General features: G+C 36.0%; 1 protein-coding gene across 1 annotated transcript; it reads left to right on the top strand.

The window, feature by feature from the left end:
* The first annotated feature begins 125 nt into the window (after positions 1-125).
* LOC112564012 (Werner syndrome ATP-dependent helicase homolog) lies at positions 126-18,197 on the top strand. Its single transcript, XM_025238529.1, has 26 exons — positions 126-924; positions 1,695-1,761; positions 2,131-2,206; positions 2,517-2,584; positions 3,017-3,125; positions 3,502-3,576; positions 3,936-4,018; positions 4,185-4,291; positions 4,570-4,676; positions 5,057-5,214; positions 5,736-5,827; positions 6,111-6,183; positions 7,849-7,957; positions 8,194-8,295; positions 9,758-9,838; positions 10,378-10,504; positions 11,519-11,640; positions 11,899-11,930; positions 13,030-13,240; positions 13,651-13,807; positions 14,739-14,851; positions 15,016-15,166; positions 15,541-15,630; positions 16,037-16,199; positions 16,635-16,864; positions 17,296-18,197. Exons 1-26 carry the CDS (start codon positions 352-354, stop codon positions 17,527-17,529), a joined length of 3,510 nt encoding a protein of 1,169 aa, XP_025094314.1. The 5' UTR covers positions 126-351; the 3' UTR covers positions 17,530-18,197.
* The last annotated feature ends 1,118 nt before the right edge of the window (positions 18,198-19,315 follow it).

A 19,315-nucleotide genomic window follows, 5' to 3' on the forward strand; every position in this document is an offset into this window, starting at 1 on the left:
TTTCCAATAAACACCGACAAACTTACAAATGATTTAAACTTTATAAATGCCAACATGCGAAGAGTTTTAAAAAAATATCCCAAAGTTCATTTGGTGACCTCCCCTGTATAAGTCTTTACAGCTGAAAGTCGTGAAAATTGTAAATTGCGGGAAATGCTGGGACTAACATGTGCAATGTTTATCAGACTAAATGTATTAAAATTTACGTTAGAGCAATGTAGTGATTTGAAGAAGTCGCAGGCCGGCTTAGTCTGTAGCTTAGGATGAACGGGAACCTACAGAGTGTAGTTGCAGCTCAGATCTACATTTCCGTAACTAAAAATTAAGCAGGCATTGGAAGGCATCTCGATCATGGATTTAGAAGCAACACTGCAAACGATTCAGAAAAAAACTGTTTGCATACTTGAAATCCTTCAAAACAAAGGTAGTGCATTAGGAAACATGAAGGTCAAGGACCTCATTCTGAAGGCACACGAAGCATTGGTATCCGCACAACAGCTTCTATGCATCGGAGACAATGATTTGGTGAATATGACCACAAAAAGCCAGATCGATGATAATCCTCATTCGGATAAAGATTCAGATATAACAGTTGAGTTTGATGATCCACTTAATGATGATGCATTTAGCGACTGGGACTTGGATGAAAACGAGTTATCGGTACACGAGGCATCGATGTCCGCACAACAACTTGTATGCATAGGAGAAAATGATTTGGTGAATATGACCACAAAAAGCCAGATCGACGAAAATCCTCACTCGGATAAAGATTCAGATACAACAGTTGATTTGGATGATACAAAAAGTGATGCACTTAGTGATTGCGACTTGAATGAAAACGAGTCATCGCCAAGCATTATGTCTTGTGCAGATAACCAAAGAGAAACAGAACCAAGGAGCAGACAAGATATCAAAATAGAAGAGGTTAGTGGCATTGATTTCTATATCTCAGTGACTTCGCTGAAGAAACTGTAGATTGTATGAAAAGGTGGAGGAATTTTCCCGCATCAAACCAAAATCAGGCTGTATATAATGCATTGCATGTACCCAACCATCAGTTTTATTTTAAGTATTCAACAGGATTTGTTTAATAATCAGCATGCAAATCAATTTATACATAATAATTGTAATTTTTTTATCTTGATATTAGCGTTTTTAGTTTCATATTCAAAATGATTAACTTTTTCGCAGGGGACATAAAACACCAAATTCACAATATGCATCAATGAAGTGTTCCAGAAAACCATTGAATAACTTTAAAAATCTTAAAATTTCTAATCAGTAAAATGTAAACAATAGCTAAATTATATTTTACCTTTTTTTCCATGGTTATGTTTGCATGCACATTCTAAAACATTTTTAAAATACAAGAAGAATAAATAAAAAATCAGAAAAAAACAGTAATATATATTTGAAATAATCATTACTTTTACATATGTAAAGGTATGTAACCAGAATACTTAACTCTGTTACAGTTCAAAGTTTCATTATGTGGGCATGGTTTTATCACTATACATGTTTAAGGGAAATGTTACCAGTTAAAGTAGACTATGTAATACTCAGTCGTTAGAAAATATTGTATGATGAGATTGAGAACAGAATTAACATATATAGTAATGTTTTCCATTACTTTACCAACTGATGTTTATGGTATGCTACAGCTGCATGCTTCAGAACCAGTCATTTTTTTGTAGATTCCAGAACCTGCTTCTGATGAAGAGTATTCAGAGTTTATGAATCCAGAACCTTGTGCTGATGATGGTAAAATTAGAAATTAGGTTCATTTTTGCTGACATCGAAAAATGCATGCTATATTTTAATCAGAGTATTGTGTTCATTGATTTGAATATAGATCTACCATGTCTTCTTTGCAGTAATGTATTTGAAATCTTTAAGATATAAATTTGGAATAGTTCAAGCCTTTTCAGAAAATTTTTTTTTGTTTTGTGAAGATATAAAAATGGTTTCCAAAAAAACTTAAATACCTTTTATTCATTTGCTGTAGAAAAACTAGATGGTCAGTCCATTTCTGGTGGCACATGTGGGTTTAAATAACTGAACAGATGAATGTTTTAAATAATACAAATAGTACTTAATCTTTGTTTTTCATCAATGGTGTCTTATCTATAGATTCAGAAAATCAGCTATTGGATCCATCTTACTCTAAAGTTTTGAAGAAGTTCTTCGGATATTCCAAATTTAGGCCGTAAGTTATACATTTTTTTTTTCAAGCATGAAACATGGTTCTAGTGTGTGTATATTTACTTGTGTGTGCGTGTCTGTGTGTTAAAAGATAATATCATTGCTAAAGTGAATTGTACAAATGCTCTATATAAAAGAAACATTTCAATACATAATGTTTAATATTTAATTTAAAATAGTAAATCTCTTAATTTTAGTAAATTGCTTACAAGTTACTTTACAATTGGTTATAACTGAAAAATCTTTTGGGGTACAACCATAGAGTTCCATGTGTAAAACTTAGGATTGTGGTGGATAGAAAGTCTTGGTTGCAGCTTGCAGTGGAAAATCATCAGTTCGGTCCTGAATGAAAAGAAAGACATATGCGTCATCATGGCAACAGGTGAACAAAATCTTCTGGAGATTTCTTTACTTACTTGAAAAACTTATACTGAAGATTTAATCTTTATACTTTAATCAAAAAGTAATTTATTAGAAAATTAAAAAAGTAATAAAGAATCAAAATAACTATTCAATAACCTATTTTAAATGCATTAAAACAAAATATTTTAAAGTCAATAAATTGAATAATCCTATGTCATTTCAGAGTTTTTTAAAATGTCATTGCTTCTAGTAGTAAAGTTGTTTTTGTTAACTTATACATATTACACTTATTGAAATATAATAACACAGTCTAAAATATTATATTAATTTTGATTTGAACACATGGATAAACTAATCAAATGATAAAGTGATGCATTAATGATGATCCTTCATTTTGATTGCTAACCAGTATGCAAAAACTTTGAAAAGAAATGCTCTTATGTGGAAACAGGTTACGGAAAAAGTTTGTGCTACCAGTTTCCAGCAGTCTACAGCAAGAGCCTGACAGTAGTTATCTCCCCTCTCATATCGTTGATGGAGGATCAGGTGCTTGCTCTGAAGTAAGGATTCAAATAACGTGAATACTTAAGGAGAAAATCAAACATAAAAGTAACTAGTTGCATGCAGTGAGCTTATTTTGCTTTTCTTTAAATACAAGTTCTCACCCAGTATAATGATTAATCTTTGAAGAAATTTTTATTTTCCTATTTTTATTTTAAGGAAAAAAAAAACTGCTTAATGGAGGGCACATTTTCACTTTGAAAGAACTGTTAGGTTTTTGTTTAAAAAAGAAACAAAGAAGAAAACGTGGGCTCAGGAAATTTGTTTCTGAAGCTGAATAAACCATTAAACACTTTAGGAGTAACATTGCATCATTGCTTCACTGCAAAGAATAAAAATAATCTGGATTTTTTCCACCATACCCTTCAACAACAGGGCAGCAAACATTGAGGCTTGTCTGCTGGGATCTGCGCAAGAGAATCCAGCAAGTGTGAAAGAAGACCTGCTACGGTAATCAAAAATATAAGGAAATAAAATTCTATTCTTAACTTAAGCGTTGTTGCTGTGCCTTCATTTGTTGTCCGTGTGATTTTTTCAATAATTCTGTCAGTATCAATTCATTTAAATACAAACTGCTTAAAACAATTTGCCTTCATTTTATTTTTAAGATTTTCTAATTTGCATGTAAACATCTTGAGCTGGCTCTGAAGCTGATAAAAATGGTCATTGATGTTAATACTGTTTTAGCAAGTTTAGAATAGCTTGTTTGTTTTTTAAAAGAGAAATATTTTTTAAACATTGCTATTTGCCCATGCAATGCATCTAATGATTTTTTTAAAAAAATATTTCTGAACTTGCTATCAATGCAGCGGTCGGTTTTGTCTGCTGTATATAACTCCTGAGTTTACCAGCTCTTCTGTCAACTTCCTGATAAAACTTCAAAAGACTGTTGGTCAGTATCGTAATGATAATTTTTCTACAATTTCATATTTTAGGATGATCCTAGAAAGACTTTGAGTTATTTTTGTTTTATTTATTATAATTTATATTTTTGCATTTCCTATTTCCTACTCATCAAGTACTTTGTTTCATCAGATAGGTCTTATTTCATGTTGTAGGCATCGGCCTGTTTGCAATTGACGAAGCTCACTGTGTGTCTCATTGGGGTCATGACTTTCGTGCTGCTTATCGCTGTTTAGGGTGCCTAAAGGAATCTTTTCCAGAGGTGTGTTTGTAGATACAAAAGTAATTTAGTGCTTTGAAGGCATGCTTTGTCGTTCTGATGACATACATTCATTTGTGTAATATTGAACAGTTTACATGTGACCACTTAAGTCTTTCCTTTTAAACATGTTTAAATGCCTGTTCATCATCATCTTTGCAAACCAAGTGGCAATAATAAAATATTGTCTTTTTAAAACTTTTGAATGTTTGACATTGGCTGCTAAAGATTCTTAGACAGAAGATACTTTTTCAAGAAGAGAATAAATGTGTTCAAAATAGGTACCTGTCATGGCTTTGACTGCCACAGCTACTCAGAAAGTACAGCTTGATATTTGCCGCAGCTTGAAACTCAGGTCTCCCAAAATCGTGTGCACAGGCTTTGACAGGCAAGCTAAAAATGTCATTTTGTACTGGTCAGTTTCTTTTTTGTCTGCCAATATAGGTTTCTTTTTTCTCTGAACTGTATATGATCAGTTTAAATGTATAAAGCTCAAAGGGTGAAACAGGGATATAAAAATTAGTCATTATTTAAGTAGTTTACTATCTTAAGAAAGAAAGGGGGATTTTTATTTTTTTTTAAAGCTGAAATACTTTGTGTAATTTACATTCAGGTACATATATGTATGCATTTAGATGTCCTTTAGAAGACCAGTAAATTTTAATTTGTATTTTTTGCTTCTGAATTAAATATGCTACTAAATTTATTCATGACATGAGAAGGATAAATGTTATATTTTGCCTAAGGTCCTTACAATTTTTTTGGCAGACCCAATTTGTTCTTATCCGTGTCAAGCAAATCTTACCCTTCAAATGACTTGAAGGTTCATTTGGAGAAGAATGGAAATGACTTCCAGTTCAGTGGCCCAACGATCATCTATTGCCCTACCAAAAAAGTTACAATGGACATTGCGGCCACACTCAGAGGTCTGTTTTCTTTATGCATTTGCTTCTTCGTCATTATTAAGAGAAGTTAGGCTTAATTGTAGCATCCGAACATATTTTCTGCCCTTCACTTGATGATGAGGTGCTTTTTTGGTGGCAGTATCAGTGGTTTCTAAGATGACACAACCACATGTATAGACAACACTATTTCCAGTAGATGTTCTGCCTTGCGTATAGGAAGAACAATGAAGAAAACTGCCCAATGATTCCTTTTATTTCTTTGTGTTCTATGTATTTATGCATTAAATCGACTATTTTTCTTTTTTTAAAAGTTTATTTTTATGTGTATTGATGACTCGTCATTTTTGGTAATTAATCCTCTTTATCCTAATAAGATATATCCCTAATCCAGTTTCAGAAATACATTATCAGAGCTACGTTCAGCATTTATAGACTTATAGAACCAGCATTTATAGACTTCCAGGATGTATTAACTGTAATTTTGGGTTGCTGTCAAAGACAGTATATGACACAAAAGTTTTATGTGGTTTGTCTTATTTCAGGAATGGGTGTTGCATGTTTGCCGTATCATGCAGGTTTGTCTTTGACTTCAAGGAAACAAGCACACAAAAGCTTCATCAATGATCACATTCAGGTGCCGTACTCATCTAGCATGTGGTCGTAGCATACACAGAATGGGTGGCAAATTCTAATCTCCCAGCAGTTCAATATCTTAAAGCATTTCAAGTGATCACAGTAAATTGAGATATCTGCTCTCATGAAACATATAATGCATTTTATCTTGTATATACTATGTGTTCAAATAAAAGCAAATTTGTAGTCTCTTACCCTTTTTTTTTTCATTATTTTTTGCCTGTAAATAATCATCCTGTCATAGTGGTTCCATTAAATTGACTGACTCCTTTTTGAACGTATAGGTGGTAGTGGCAACTGTTGCCTTTGGGATGGGCATTGACAAACCAGATGTTAGAAAAGTCATCCATTATGGAGGTAAGTCTTATTTACAAAGCCTTGGTGATTTGTGTGGCATAATATGCAAAAATATTCAAAATTCCAGTAAGTTTTATCCATTATTCACTATTGCTTTCTTTATACAATTCAAGTTATAAAAAAGCAGTTTTTCTCATGTTTTCAGTAAAAAATATGAGGTCTGTCTTTAAGAAAGTTAAACCACACTTGCACCAAGTGATAAACAATATTTGCTCCAAAAGTTACAAAATACTAACAATAAATTTTACACAATACTATCACCAAAAGTTTTATATAATACTATTACCAAAATGCTAAACCTTATCTAGTGTATCTAATTTGTTTGGAAACTGGCGGGAACATCCTTCTCTCTCAACAATCAAAGCACTAAATGATGAGGTAGCCTACCAATCTCACAGGTGAACGCAATGCTGTCACCTTCTAGTACATTCTTTAACCTTCAGATATCTGACAAATTGCATTCATTCTCTCGTGTCTGAATTCACATGAAAACTACTGCATGGCCTTATCTGAGACCATATGAATCTTGGTTGCAACAAACCTCTTTCTTGATGTGACACCTGTTTCAGGGTGGACTGTTGTAGTGCCTCCTCCATCACTTGTTCTCAAATACCTGAATTCTCTCAGTTTCAGCAAGCAGCGTCCTTATTTTTCAGGATTGGCATTATAAGGAACTTGTACAGATTGTACTTCATAGTAAACCTGTTGTTATGGAGAGGGTGGCTCTTTGAGCTATCCTTGGAGACATTTTCTGTCATTGCTACTCCATATGCATTTTGTCACACTGTTGGTAAGGTCTTACAGTTTCTCTGTTGTCATCTGCAAAGTGTAGGCTGCAAATTTGCCTTCCATTTATGAAAATGTAGGTGTGATGGCTTCATGTATGGTGTTCATCATAAGAGATATTGAACAGCTTAGGTGATGGGGGGAGCCATTGACAGACCTTTGTGGAAGAAAGATCCTGTTTGGTTTGACTTGGATGAGACCCTCTTCAGTGTTGAATTTTTGCATCACATTCATAGCCCCTTGTGCCAGACTCTGTCAAAATCATTTTTAAAATCAATGAAGTTATAATAGTGGTCCTGCTAATCCTGAAGATGCTTCATTATCAGGATGTGGCTGTTGAAGATTTGCTCGGGTGTGCTTCTATTTGGTGTTCCAGCCTGGTTTGAAGTCAGATTGTTTTTATAGGAGTTACCCAGGGGCAAATCTATATGCCTTTAATTGGGTGGCTGATTTTTTTTTTTTTTTTTTTTTTTTTAAAGATGGAACATGACTGACTAGTGACTTTGTCCATCATTTTGGCACTTTGTGTTTCCAGACTCTTTTGCCCAGAGCAGTGAGGACCTTTGCTGTTTCGTCCTCACCATGTTTGAGCAGCTATGTTAGGATGTTGTCAACACTGTGACTTTCTTCTTTTCAGAATGTGTACTTCTTTTTCTAGCTTTTCACGTAGGACTGGTAGGTCTGCAGGTTCATTTGTTCTAGTCTGGTTGCTTTAAAGCATCTGCTTTCGCTGTAAGCTGTATAGGTCTTGTGTTGATGTCTCGGTGAGGGACTTGTATAGTTGGTAGGACTTTTTTGTTATTACCTCATGCCATTCCCTCCTGTACAGTCTAGAAATTGTTTTGCATTACAACAGACTTAAAAATGTTTATCATGCAGCACCAAAGGACATTGAATCCTACTATCAGGAGGTGGGGCGTGCTGGAAGGGATGGCCTGCCAAGCAGTTGTCATGTCTTCTATTCCAGTTCAGATTTTAATATTAGCAGGTAGTTTTATATTGCTTTATTTACAGCATTGCGTATTCCATGTTTTTGTGTCATGATAGTAGTTTGTTGATCGTGGGAAAAGGTGATATTAAGCCTCACATGCAAGGATCATGAGGCTTCAAGACTTATGTCTTCTATACAGTAATGAATAAACTCCTAGATCATAATTTTACAAAGATAAGCATGTATATTTGTGTCATTGTAAAGAATTACAATATATCTATAATTCCTTTCAGGCAGTTTATTAGTCAGATCACAAACCCTGGATTTCGAGAGCACAAACAGCAGATGCTGAACAAGATGCAGCAGTATCTTTCCTCTGCATCATGCCGACGCAGGTATTTATGTGTGTCACTTTGATTGAAGCTGAAGACGGTGATTAATAACAAAGGTAAAAGATAGGAAAAAGAATTTTTTTATATTTTCATTTGAATGAGTAATAAGTGCCTTCCTGCAGCAATATCAGCACTCAATGCGCATTAAATTAGCGTAATAAGATTGCACTTGTATGGTGCGCTTTTCTATCAACCACTTTGCAACAGGGAGCATCCAATCAGTGGCATCAGACTTTGGAGTTAAGTATAATCGCTTCATCAAAGCATCCAAGTAATTAAGTTGAAGCAAAGTGAACCATTGCATCATGAAAACAAGTGTTTACAAAACACTGTTTGGATAGACAACAATTGTAGAAATGAATGGTACAAATAACAGGCTGTGAAGAAAGTACCAGGCTGTGGAAACCATTAGTCAACAATAACTTTGATCTCATCTGTCCATTCTGTAAGGAAAAAGGCAGAAAGCCACAGACAATCCAGCACACAAAGGAACTAAAAGATGTAGATCCACAAGTTGATGACAATAAAACCAGAACAGATTACAGTTACAGGTTCTTCCTTGCATCTTGTCTTTAGCGTTGCATATTCCTTATTTTGTTCGTTTGTTTCTTTTCTTTATTTGCTTGCTTATTTGTTCATATACTGTTGTAGGATATCTCTTTCTTGAACCAGAGCCTTGATCTTCTAGTACTGTACATAGCTTTATTTCTTTCTCCCCTTTTGAGTGAGAGGCGGTCCGGTGGTGCAACGGTTAGCGCCTGTCACCAATACAGTGAAGGATGGCTGTCCTGGGTTCAGCTCTCGTTTTGGGCACGCTGTTTTTCTCTGTCTTTCTCTGCACGTGGCATCTGTTTACAGGGCTGGCTGCCTTGCCGTGATGTAGCCTTGGTTGCTGGCACAGCATAAAACACCAATCCCCCCACCCTTTTGAGTTTGTGTGTGAGAGAGACATGAACTGACTTTTGTATTACACTAAAGAATGGCTTTCAGGTTTTGCAATTATTATTACTTAGAGTTCTAGAAAACTTAGAACATTAACTGTGTATGTTATCAGCGCGCTAAGGAGACCTTTTAAGTTATCTAAATATGGCAGATAGGCAGCAAAATTAACTCTTTGATTATTTATTACTAGAATAGTAATATTTGTATTTCAGAACATAGAGAAGACCAAAGATTCATAAATAATACCTTTTTCCGACGGTACGTGAGAAAAACTTAGGCATTGATGACTGTTACTTAGGTCCTTACGAATGCATGAAAGGTCCTTAAAAGGTCCTTACTTGGCTCCATCCCTGATCCCTAGGAACCCTGTAGGAAATTCACCAATTCTTTTGTCTTTTTAAAAAACAAACTAAAGCTGGAGCTTATAGCATACAGTAGACAAAGTCCTTAAATAATATTACTATAGATAATACTTGTTTCAGTTTATTTCAAAGTGGTACAATGCATGAATTTTCTTTCTTAGACTACTACTTGCCCATTTTGAAGGAAATTCTTCCTTGGAAGTTGGAGGAACACAAAACTGTTGTGATAACTGTAGAAAGAGGTATTTATTCTTGTTCTGCACTTACAAGAGCTAATCATTTGCACACATAAAGAAGTGAACTCTCTTGAAATATGTAATTAGTTTAAATATCTTGAACTTTTACGCACATTCTCAGGTGTATGACTGTCCATCTCATTTTGTCCATGACCAAAGATTTCCATCAGGGTATATGCTGTACTGCCTTGTTTGTATCTAAGAATGTCATTAGGGGCATTTCTGAAATTTATGGACCCTTTGTGGAAAAGACAAACATTTACACATTCCTCAGTTCCGGTGTTGAAAGTCTTAAACAGAAGCACTTGTTTCGTTATTACTTTTGTTGTGCCGTTACAACATGGAATATTTTATTATTAACACCCATTTAACGTTGGAATTGAATTGTGTTTGGTAATCCAGAACATTATTTTGAGATTTGCACTGCTGTCATGTATTTTTAATAACAGAGTGAAAATTGCTGTACAGTTTTGTATTGGCTGCACACTATTTCTGTTTCCTTCATCACTCTTTGTTTGTTTATTTGTTTGCTTGTGTTTTCACAGGCTAGAGTGTAGCAAATACCAACAATATTTAAGCGAAGAAAGCCCTCAGACAGCAGATACTCTTGTTCCAGCAGATCAGCCTTTAGACATGGGCAAAGAAGCATTGGATCTTTTCACAGCAATTAAGGTAAAGGTACACTGGGTCCTAAAGATGGTTGCATAACCCATCTTTTTAATGTGCTTGGAGTATGTCCTTTTCTGTGTAATCATAGTAATATGTTCATAGTCATTTAAAATAGCTTCACTTATTTACAGGAATTCCCATGCAGTAAACTTAAGTTTTGAAAGTTCACATTATCATGTCATCTATTTTATTTGTGGTATGATTTCTTAATTTACATCATCTCTTACCAGATGTGGAAATAAGGTGGAAATGAAGGTTAATTGAGCAACAAAATACAAGTTCCATGCGACAATGTCTTCATCAGTAGTTTGTTCAAAATCTACGGCGCCAACCTCTCCAAGACAATGAGACCTTGCAATCGAAGATATTTTCAAATAAACACTTTATCTAAAGCTCTATATGAATAGTCTTCACTTGCAGACACACAAGCAAATGGTGACATGCTGGAACACAATGTACAGCAACTCCTGCTAAAACTATCCTGGCAGCAACTCCTTTGCATCCGTCACACTCTTTCTCCTGCTAGAATGATCTAGGCAGAATGGGTCACAGCCTTGTGACCAACACCAGCCAGGTTACACAGTCAGATACCCATTATAGCACTGACTGCTGCTGGGTGGCACCTCATTCAAATGGCTACAACGCTTAGTAACAACATTGGCAACAACATTATCCACTGATAAAAGCTGTTTCCAAATTTAATGTTGTGAAACTGCTGTGGGTGTAATTTTGGGGGTGACAGCTGTTGAGTTAGTTTTTAAAGTGGAAGAATAAAAGTAGTGGACATCAGGGACGCATGAATTATTTTTTAAACGTATCAGTTTTCTCAGTTACCAGTATAGTTATTTGTAAAAGTATTATGATTCTTTCCTCATCTTTTGATAATAACATTCTTTGTTGCTTTTTCAGAAAATGTTCCAAAGTGTTGTCAGATTGTTTTTATTCCTATGCTTAATGCTGCTGTTGTCAAGGAATTTCACGATAAATAGCGTGTACTCTTGAACATTGTGTAAACAGGTCACAGGGAACAGGTATGGATTGACTGTTCCAGTTCAGTTCTTTGTGGGTCTTCATCACAAAAACTCCAGAAGTGCAAAGATGCCATGCGCCACAAGCTATATGGTTCTGGAAAGTATGATGTGTACTATTATATTTTAAGCACAGAACAAATGGCTCTGAAAGACTTTAGTACTTTTTGAAATTTTCGCTAGGACCTCGTTACTTCACCTAGATTCATAATAACTAAGCATATTGTTGAATGATTGGATGTTAATGTTTAATTCATAATTACAACCTACCTTTTGGCGTTGGCAATGTTGCATTCAAGCACTTTGAAGAAAAGAAACTTTTTTCTTTTATAATTTATTATAATGCTTTCATTAAAATCTGTGTTTCAGACACAGAGGTCAAACATTTTGGAAAACTTTAGGTAAGTTCAGAAAAAAAGGAGGAATGTTTAGATTTTAAGTAATATTCAGTCAGTCAGTCTTCCCTTGACTGGCACCTGTCATTGTGGGGAGCACATGGATAGATGTGGCAACTGACAGGTCTTGTCCCCTCTTGCCTATTATGGACGATTTGAACAGGTCCTGTACAAGACAACCAGTCCAATCTTTATTGTTTGTAAGCCAGTTCTTTCTCTGGCCACTGCGGTGTTAGCTACCCTTCAAGGTGCCTTGAATGACAAAGAAATCAGAAACAACCATAGGTCACAAATGACATTCTAGATCTCTGTATCCAAAGGAGGGCCTTTGAAGAGAGCAAAGAAAAGCTGATCCAAAGCCGCTGCCAAATACAAAGAAGTGAACTGTGCCATCAAGAAAGGGATGAAGGCAACTAGGGAGAATTAGATCGAGAGCCGATGCTGGGACATAAAGGATGGAATAACACAAGGTGACAACAGAAAGGCCTACCAACTTCTCACTAAGACAGATCAAGACAAGACCTCAGTCATCAAAGACAGCAGTTTGTCACAGAAAGCAATGCTGTACTCAACCAGTGGACTGAGTACTGCAAAGACCTGTACAACTTCCAACTGAAGACCGACACCAACATCCTCTAAAGCAACCAGGCTAGAGACAGTGAACCTGCAGACCTACGTCCTCTGGGATGAGGTCGAAAGAGCTGTGTATAGTCTGAATGGAGAAAAGTCGCCAGGCATTGATAATGTTCCAGATCAGCTGCTCAAGAAAGGTGGGGAATAAACTACATAGGTCGTGTGCCAAAGAGTCTGGGAATGCAAGGAATGGCCTAAAGGAAGGAATGGTTGAGATATGCCTTGAGTCATAACTAATGTCAGCAATGATTCAAAATTGGGATCTCAGAGAAGCATCTTAATTGAAGGATACTTCTAGTAGTTCAAGTGTAATTATTCTGAGCATGCAGGAGAAGACATCAGATAAAACTTTGGATTTTGAGTGTCATAATTTGATCCATCACATTTTTTTTTTTTCATGTGAACTGTGTACCATGATTTGCAATTTTATTAAAAGTTTTTAAGCACGTCCCATTAACATCTGTTTTTCAAGGCAAGTGTCTGGTGTTTGAAGGCTACCTTGTTGAGAGTGCAGTTCGAGGGGGATTTGGAGCAACTACAGAACTGGGTAGAAAAGCTGTTGAGTGGATGAAACAGGCCTCATCAAACAATGATGTTCCATCTCTAATGATCATGCCTGATCAAAATCTGCTGTCAGAGCTCCGAGCTGCAGCTGTTAAGAAAATTGTCATTAACAGCAGGAAGTATGCTGCCTCCTCACCCCAATTTTCCCTGTTTACCATAATGCACAAAAATATCACAATTATGTTCTCATTACTTTTGTTTCTAAAAGGAAAATTTATGCAAAAGCAGCATGTAGACTTTTAATTTAAAATTTAAGGAACATTTATATTTTGGTTTCAGTGCTGCTTGAAAGTTTTTATGAAGTCAGGAATTTTAATTTATAAGTATAATCTGTGTACTTTTTATGTCCCCTGTTTTCTTCCAATTTAGTTGTTCTTTGGCATTCTATGTTTGTGCTTCTGCCTCCATTTATCTGCATGCTTGCAAGACCCTAAACAAAAAGCATTGAACTAGAAGAAGCTTAGCTTATAACTGCATAAGCAGACAGCGGTACACTTGTATATGATATATTGCATTGTACCCTCCTCAGACAAGGAGCAACTACCCTAGCAATACCTGGACACAGTATAGAATCTGGCCATGCTTCCACAAGCCTAGCTTCAGATTTGGCCTTGAAAACCATTAGTGGGGGTGATGTCTATAAACCGCAGGTTCCTGAGATTGATCCACGAGTGGCAAAATTAGAAGTGAGATTTTATTACTTTATGATCAGTGTAATAAATGTGAAGACTGTTTCATCTCTCATAACTTCTTCTTCCTTTCACTCCTTTACTCCCTGTGCACCATTGATCCTTGTAGATTCCTGTTTCTCTCACTTTTTTGTTGTCATTATTTCTTGTAATGTGCTCTGTTCCAAACTATGTTAGGATTACTGCTTTGGCAGTATTTCTAGGATGTCTATGAAGAATGGTACACTGCAGACAATCATCAGTACTAAAATGCTTGTTTTCATGTTATCTGTATAAGTGAATCAGCAAACTACATTGCTAGATGCCAAAGATTGTTTTTGAAATCTGACTTCGAAAACAACTAATAAGTGCACAATTATTAAACAGTTTATAAGATAAAAGTGTTAAATTTAAAAGTGACTTGTGTGAAATCTGTACATTTTTCAGATTATTGAGTAATTTTCAGTGATTTCCAACACAGCATGACAGAACCTTCAAATCCAGAAATATGTACTGTACAAGGCTTTGAGGTCTACAAGCTGATAAGCCATCCTTGAATTAATTTAGTTGCTTCCCTTTAGTATGTTTCTTTGCCTTTTTACAAAGAGGGTTATCCCCTTGAAAACTGAGTTACATCTTATCTTGATGTAGATGATGGTAGCTGATTACCTAGTTTTCATTATAATGATGTAGATTATGAGGGCACACCTATACCGAAACATTAGTTCCTAACTGACCAATGTTGATTCCTCTAAAAGGACTTTATATGAATCATTGTTCTACATCATCTCACCTTTACAGCAAAAATTTAAAAAAAATCATAAAAAGGAATATTTTATTCTGTAGAAATTCTGAGACCAAAGTAGCTACAACCCAGTCTTTATATCTTTATGTCTTCTCTTTAAACTCTCGACTTTATTATGCATACTTTCTCTTCTGGTGGCAACAGACTGAGCTTTACACAAAGCTGATCAAGCAACGCAACGAAATCGCAGAAGAGATGGGCTTCACCCCACATAGCATAGCCAGCAACAAAGTGTTGCTTGACATGGCACGTATGAGGTAAGACAATGCTATGTTTAGTGCAATTTTTACACAAGAGCAGACAGTAGTTATAGCAGCCGAAATAACTGATCATTAATGTTAATACATTTGTTGTGATTTTTTAAAAGAAATTACTATCCTTATTCTGTTATGTGTATAGTTTATGCGCATGTTTTCTCCAGGCCAAGCAGTTTTGAACAGCTCCAAAAAATTGAAGATCTTCCTGCTGCTAAAGCTGAACACTTTGGAAAGCCATTTCTGCAGACTATTTCAGTCTTTTGCGTTCAGCATAATCTGTCAGTTGATCAGTTTCCATCATACACCCTAAAACAGGTATGCGCAAATTTTTCATCTGTGAATGCACATATGCAGTTGGTCAAGTGCTCTGAGTTTATTATTATTTATATTTTTCAATTATTCAAGTTTATTCTTCAGTGTTAATTCTACATGAGTGCAGGAAAAGCTAGGAGACCTCAGTATACCGAGATAACCCAGAGGAGCCCAGACTTTGTCATGCTAAAACCAGATTGACTAATGTGTTGAAACTAACCACCTTTGTTGAGAGCTCATGACCAAATGAGACAACCACTGAAATAAAGTTTGGAACAAACAATTTAAAAAAAGCTGAAGAACAAGAGCATGATAGCATGTGTAACACTGGTTAAATTTTACTAATGTTAATAATTACTTGTTACTTCTTATTTCAGGATAGTTTAGACCTCGAGACTGAGCTGAGGCAGCTTTCGGAAACTCAACGCATATCCTATGTGATGTTTGTTAAGGAGAACAAGTCCTTGGTGGGTAGCATATGTTGCAGTTTTTTTTAGATATATATATATAAACACACATACATGTACAGCTTTATATATATAGCATTATATCTAGTCTGTGCGATTACCACTATCTGTAATAGTGTTCATTCTAGGGAAACAACATTTCAAATTAAGTTATCTTACAGAAAATTTAATTTCCACAGGATTCTTCAGCTGTGCACATCTATCTTCAGTTCCTGTTTTCACTCATTTGATAGTCTTCAGTCATGAAGGTTTCTATAAACTAAGCATGGTATCAAGACAGCATGGATTAATAGGTTAAATCTTTTGTTTCGCTTTGTGCATAGGTTGCGAAGGGTGGTGGGAAGCAGTGTAATGGTCTTCATTTGACATGGATAGTTTATTGGAAATCTCCCCTCTGGTTTTCTAGGAGGAAGTGGCTTCATTAAGGGGATTGCAGACCTCTACAGTTATTAATCATCTGTGTGAAGCTGTGCGTCTGGGCCTTTCCATAGACATCAGAGGCTTGGGGGTTACTCCAGCCTTTGAAGCGCTTATCACAGATACAATCCTTTCTCCTCCTGTTAATTCAGGTCAGGCTGCCCAAAAGTGCCAAAAGCATCAGAATTTGTGAATTATATTTTAATTTGATAGTCACATTCACAGTACTTGTTACCACATAGAGACGATTATTACTGGTTTGTAAATCACAATACCAGGTAGATGATTAGCGAATACCTATAGATGACACATTGTACATTATTTTAAATATCTATTAAATATCAAAATTTAGTTAATCCATTCCTGCATGTAGTGCTTTTTAGTGCTGTGTATTCTTTCAAAGACACTTGCTGGAAATCATAAAAGTAAATTATGACCAGTTATTTTTATGTTACAGTCTGTTCTTTTCTTAACTTTGTAGATGAATGACTATGCAGACGCCACTCTGAAACAGCAGAAACATTTATCTTTTCTTAGATCTTTTGGACGTACTGAAGAAATTCTTGTGGTCTTCTCTATATTTTCAGATATTGGGAGCCTCACGCGTATCAAAGATCAGCTGCCAGCTTACATTGGGTTCAATCACATCAAAGTTGTTATTGCTACTCTGGTGTCAAGATTTGGCTTAACCACCAGCCGATTAGGGAGTCAGGTGTTAAATGTTGATGCTAGTTCCCTCAAGGCAGACAAGCCTGTGCTGGCAAACCCGGAATGCATGCTATCCACATTGAGTTATGACAGCAAAAGACCGTCAGTAGTGAGTGCCTTTTTCATTAAATCATAGTTGATGCTTTCCATATCATGGTCTACAGAACATTTGGGCATTGTTTTCTGCCTCTTTTGTTATTAGTATCGCTGGATTCATTCTTTAGAGAAAGGGGCAGGACCAAGGTATGGATGAACAACTGTTGCTATAAACAAGATATGTCAATACATAATTACAAAAAATGTGGGTATTTTATGATTTAATTTCACTATTTTAAGCTTTTACGTTGGACCTGGAGTCCTAATGGTTGCAGTTAAAAATATGTGCGCTTATAAAATTTTGAAAAAAAAACATTAATTTTGCCGCTCATCCAATCAGGGATATTTTTTAAGTATTTTTGTTTGGAGTATGATAAGCAGCACAGGGACTAAAGTATCCTTCTTCTGTGATATTCTGTGATAGTGCTACTGTAAATGTTTCAGAAACTGGAGAGCTCTGTCGAACACTCAGCAACTGTTACTTCATCTGCTTCATCCAGAATTACTGAATCTGCACCCTCTAGTCAGTTCTTAGGGTCATTTGGCTCTTCAAGCAGCATTACTGAATCTTATTCACAAGCAGATATCAGGAGCCCAAAGAGAAGTCTGCCAGAATGGATGTCATCATCCAAACATTCACTCTCAAAGAAAAAGAAATCAAACAGTTTGTTCAAGTAGCTTTTCATTTCTGAGGGTTTTGTGTGATTCAGAGGCAACCAGGAAACATGATGGGATCTTGACCACAGACTGCACAGAAGAATTGTTAAATTATTCATTGTCTTCTTGTAAGAGAAAGAACAGGAGGAGGGAGATATTAGATAGTATTACACACACATGCATGAGTGTGTATACCCACATGGTGCTCATACAGTTAATTTGTGGAGAGTGACAGTAGCTAGGCACTCAGGAGATATTAGAGAATATTACACACATGCATGCTAATTTGTGGAGAGTGACAGTAACTAACCACTCAGCTTATTTCACAATTTAAATCTTGGCTTACACTCAGTGAAATTATTTTTTCTTCTCTCTCTTCTGTGCAGTCTGTGGTCCAGTATTTTTTTTTTTTGTTTTTTTTTTTTTGCCATAATCATCTGTATGCTTTATGTGATGTTTCTAGAAATTTATATTTCTTTAAAATACTTTGCTCATATGTAGCAGACACTGAATCTGCAAATTATCATTGTAGCAGACAATGAAGCTGCAGCTTATTAGAAAATTTAATTGTAAACTAATTATGCTGTACCCTACTTTTTTACACTTTTACATCTTTCATTCCTGTTATCTACTTTTCAGAGTTTTCACTTTTGTGATTGTGGCCAATTATTAAATTGCATTTAACAAGTCTTTGGGGAGTGCACACTAATGAGGGTTTCTAAACAAGCCCAAGCTTACTTTTTTTGTTTAAGTACTTCAGAAAAATGCGCTGACACTACATAATACATTTAAACTGCGTGTAGTCATTTCATACATAACAAAGGGGAAGTTACTGGGTCTGCCCTTCAGAAGGTAAACATTAGAGCCAAGATGCTAAACGGATCCAAAGCCCTGAAGGCCGCCTGCTTAATGGTAGCTTCCTGGGGAAGGTAAGGAAAGGATGGAACTAGGTCACCCTCCTGACGTCCGCCGTTGACCTCTTGTAGACAGAATTCAGTCCGCCTTCAACATCATGGAACCCAAGACTTTATAAACCACAACACGAGGAACAAAGCAAACGGGAGATGTTTTGAAAGTTGAAGCCTCATCACGCATAAAAAGAATGGGCTCTTCTCCCTCTGAGCTTGATGGTTGTTAACAAAGGTTAGTGTTGCTCTCCCAGGAGAGATGAGTGGCGGGGTGTCGTAGTTTTGATGTGGCTAAAACTTAGTATGCGCTGAAATCGATGACACTTTACCCTCTTTTTTTCTTATGCCACCCCCCTAAAGTGGGTCTTTAGTAAACACAGAAAACGGAACACAGCAAACGACCTTTCTTGGATTTTAAGAAACTATAAGATTTGGTGGAACGAGGCAGTTTTCTTGGATTGCTGTGGTTTGAAGGTTCAAAGGACATCTTGGAGACTTGGTGTGCTGTAGACGTTCAGGAATGTCGATGAAGAACAACTATACTTGTTATCTTGACACTGGTCGTGACAGAACAGATTTCCCCCGAGAAACCGCCGAACTCAAATCATGGTCTCGCCCCGTCAGAAGTGCGTTATCGCGTGAAGCTTTTTTTTTTTTCTGTTGCGTTTCCAGTTGCAGTCGACTTGTGATACACAGAACGACTGCATGACTGACAAATCTAACCATAATGCGTTTTGTTTGTTAAATGTAAATTGTCTGAGCCTCGAACAAAGAAGAGAGAATGTCAGTAATAATTCTTATCACAAATCACAAATCGACTCCGTCATAAAAATACCCTTTTTTTTTTTTTAACCGCGTATTGTCTGAAAGAAATCCTCGCCAGCTCTTAGAGACGCCAG

The sequence above is a fragment of the Pomacea canaliculata genome, linkage group LG5 (assembly GCF_003073045.1).
Source record: "Pomacea canaliculata isolate SZHN2017 linkage group LG5, ASM307304v1, whole genome shotgun sequence".
Classification (NCBI taxonomy): Eukaryota; Metazoa; Mollusca; class Gastropoda; order Architaenioglossa; family Ampullariidae; genus Pomacea; species Pomacea canaliculata.

Coding starts and splice junctions, on each gene's coding strand:
- LOC112564012 (XM_025238529.1), top strand. CDS start 352: ATGGATTTAGAAGCAACACTGCAAACGATTCAGAAAAAAACTGTTTGC. Junction 2,585..3,016: donor ATGCGTCATCATGGCAACAG/GTGAACAAAATC, acceptor ATGTGGAAACAG/GTTACGGAAAAAGTTTGTGC. Junction 16,200..16,634: donor TTCTCCTCCTGTTAATTCAG/GTCAGGCTGCCC, acceptor CTATATTTTCAG/ATATTGGGAGCCTCACGCGT.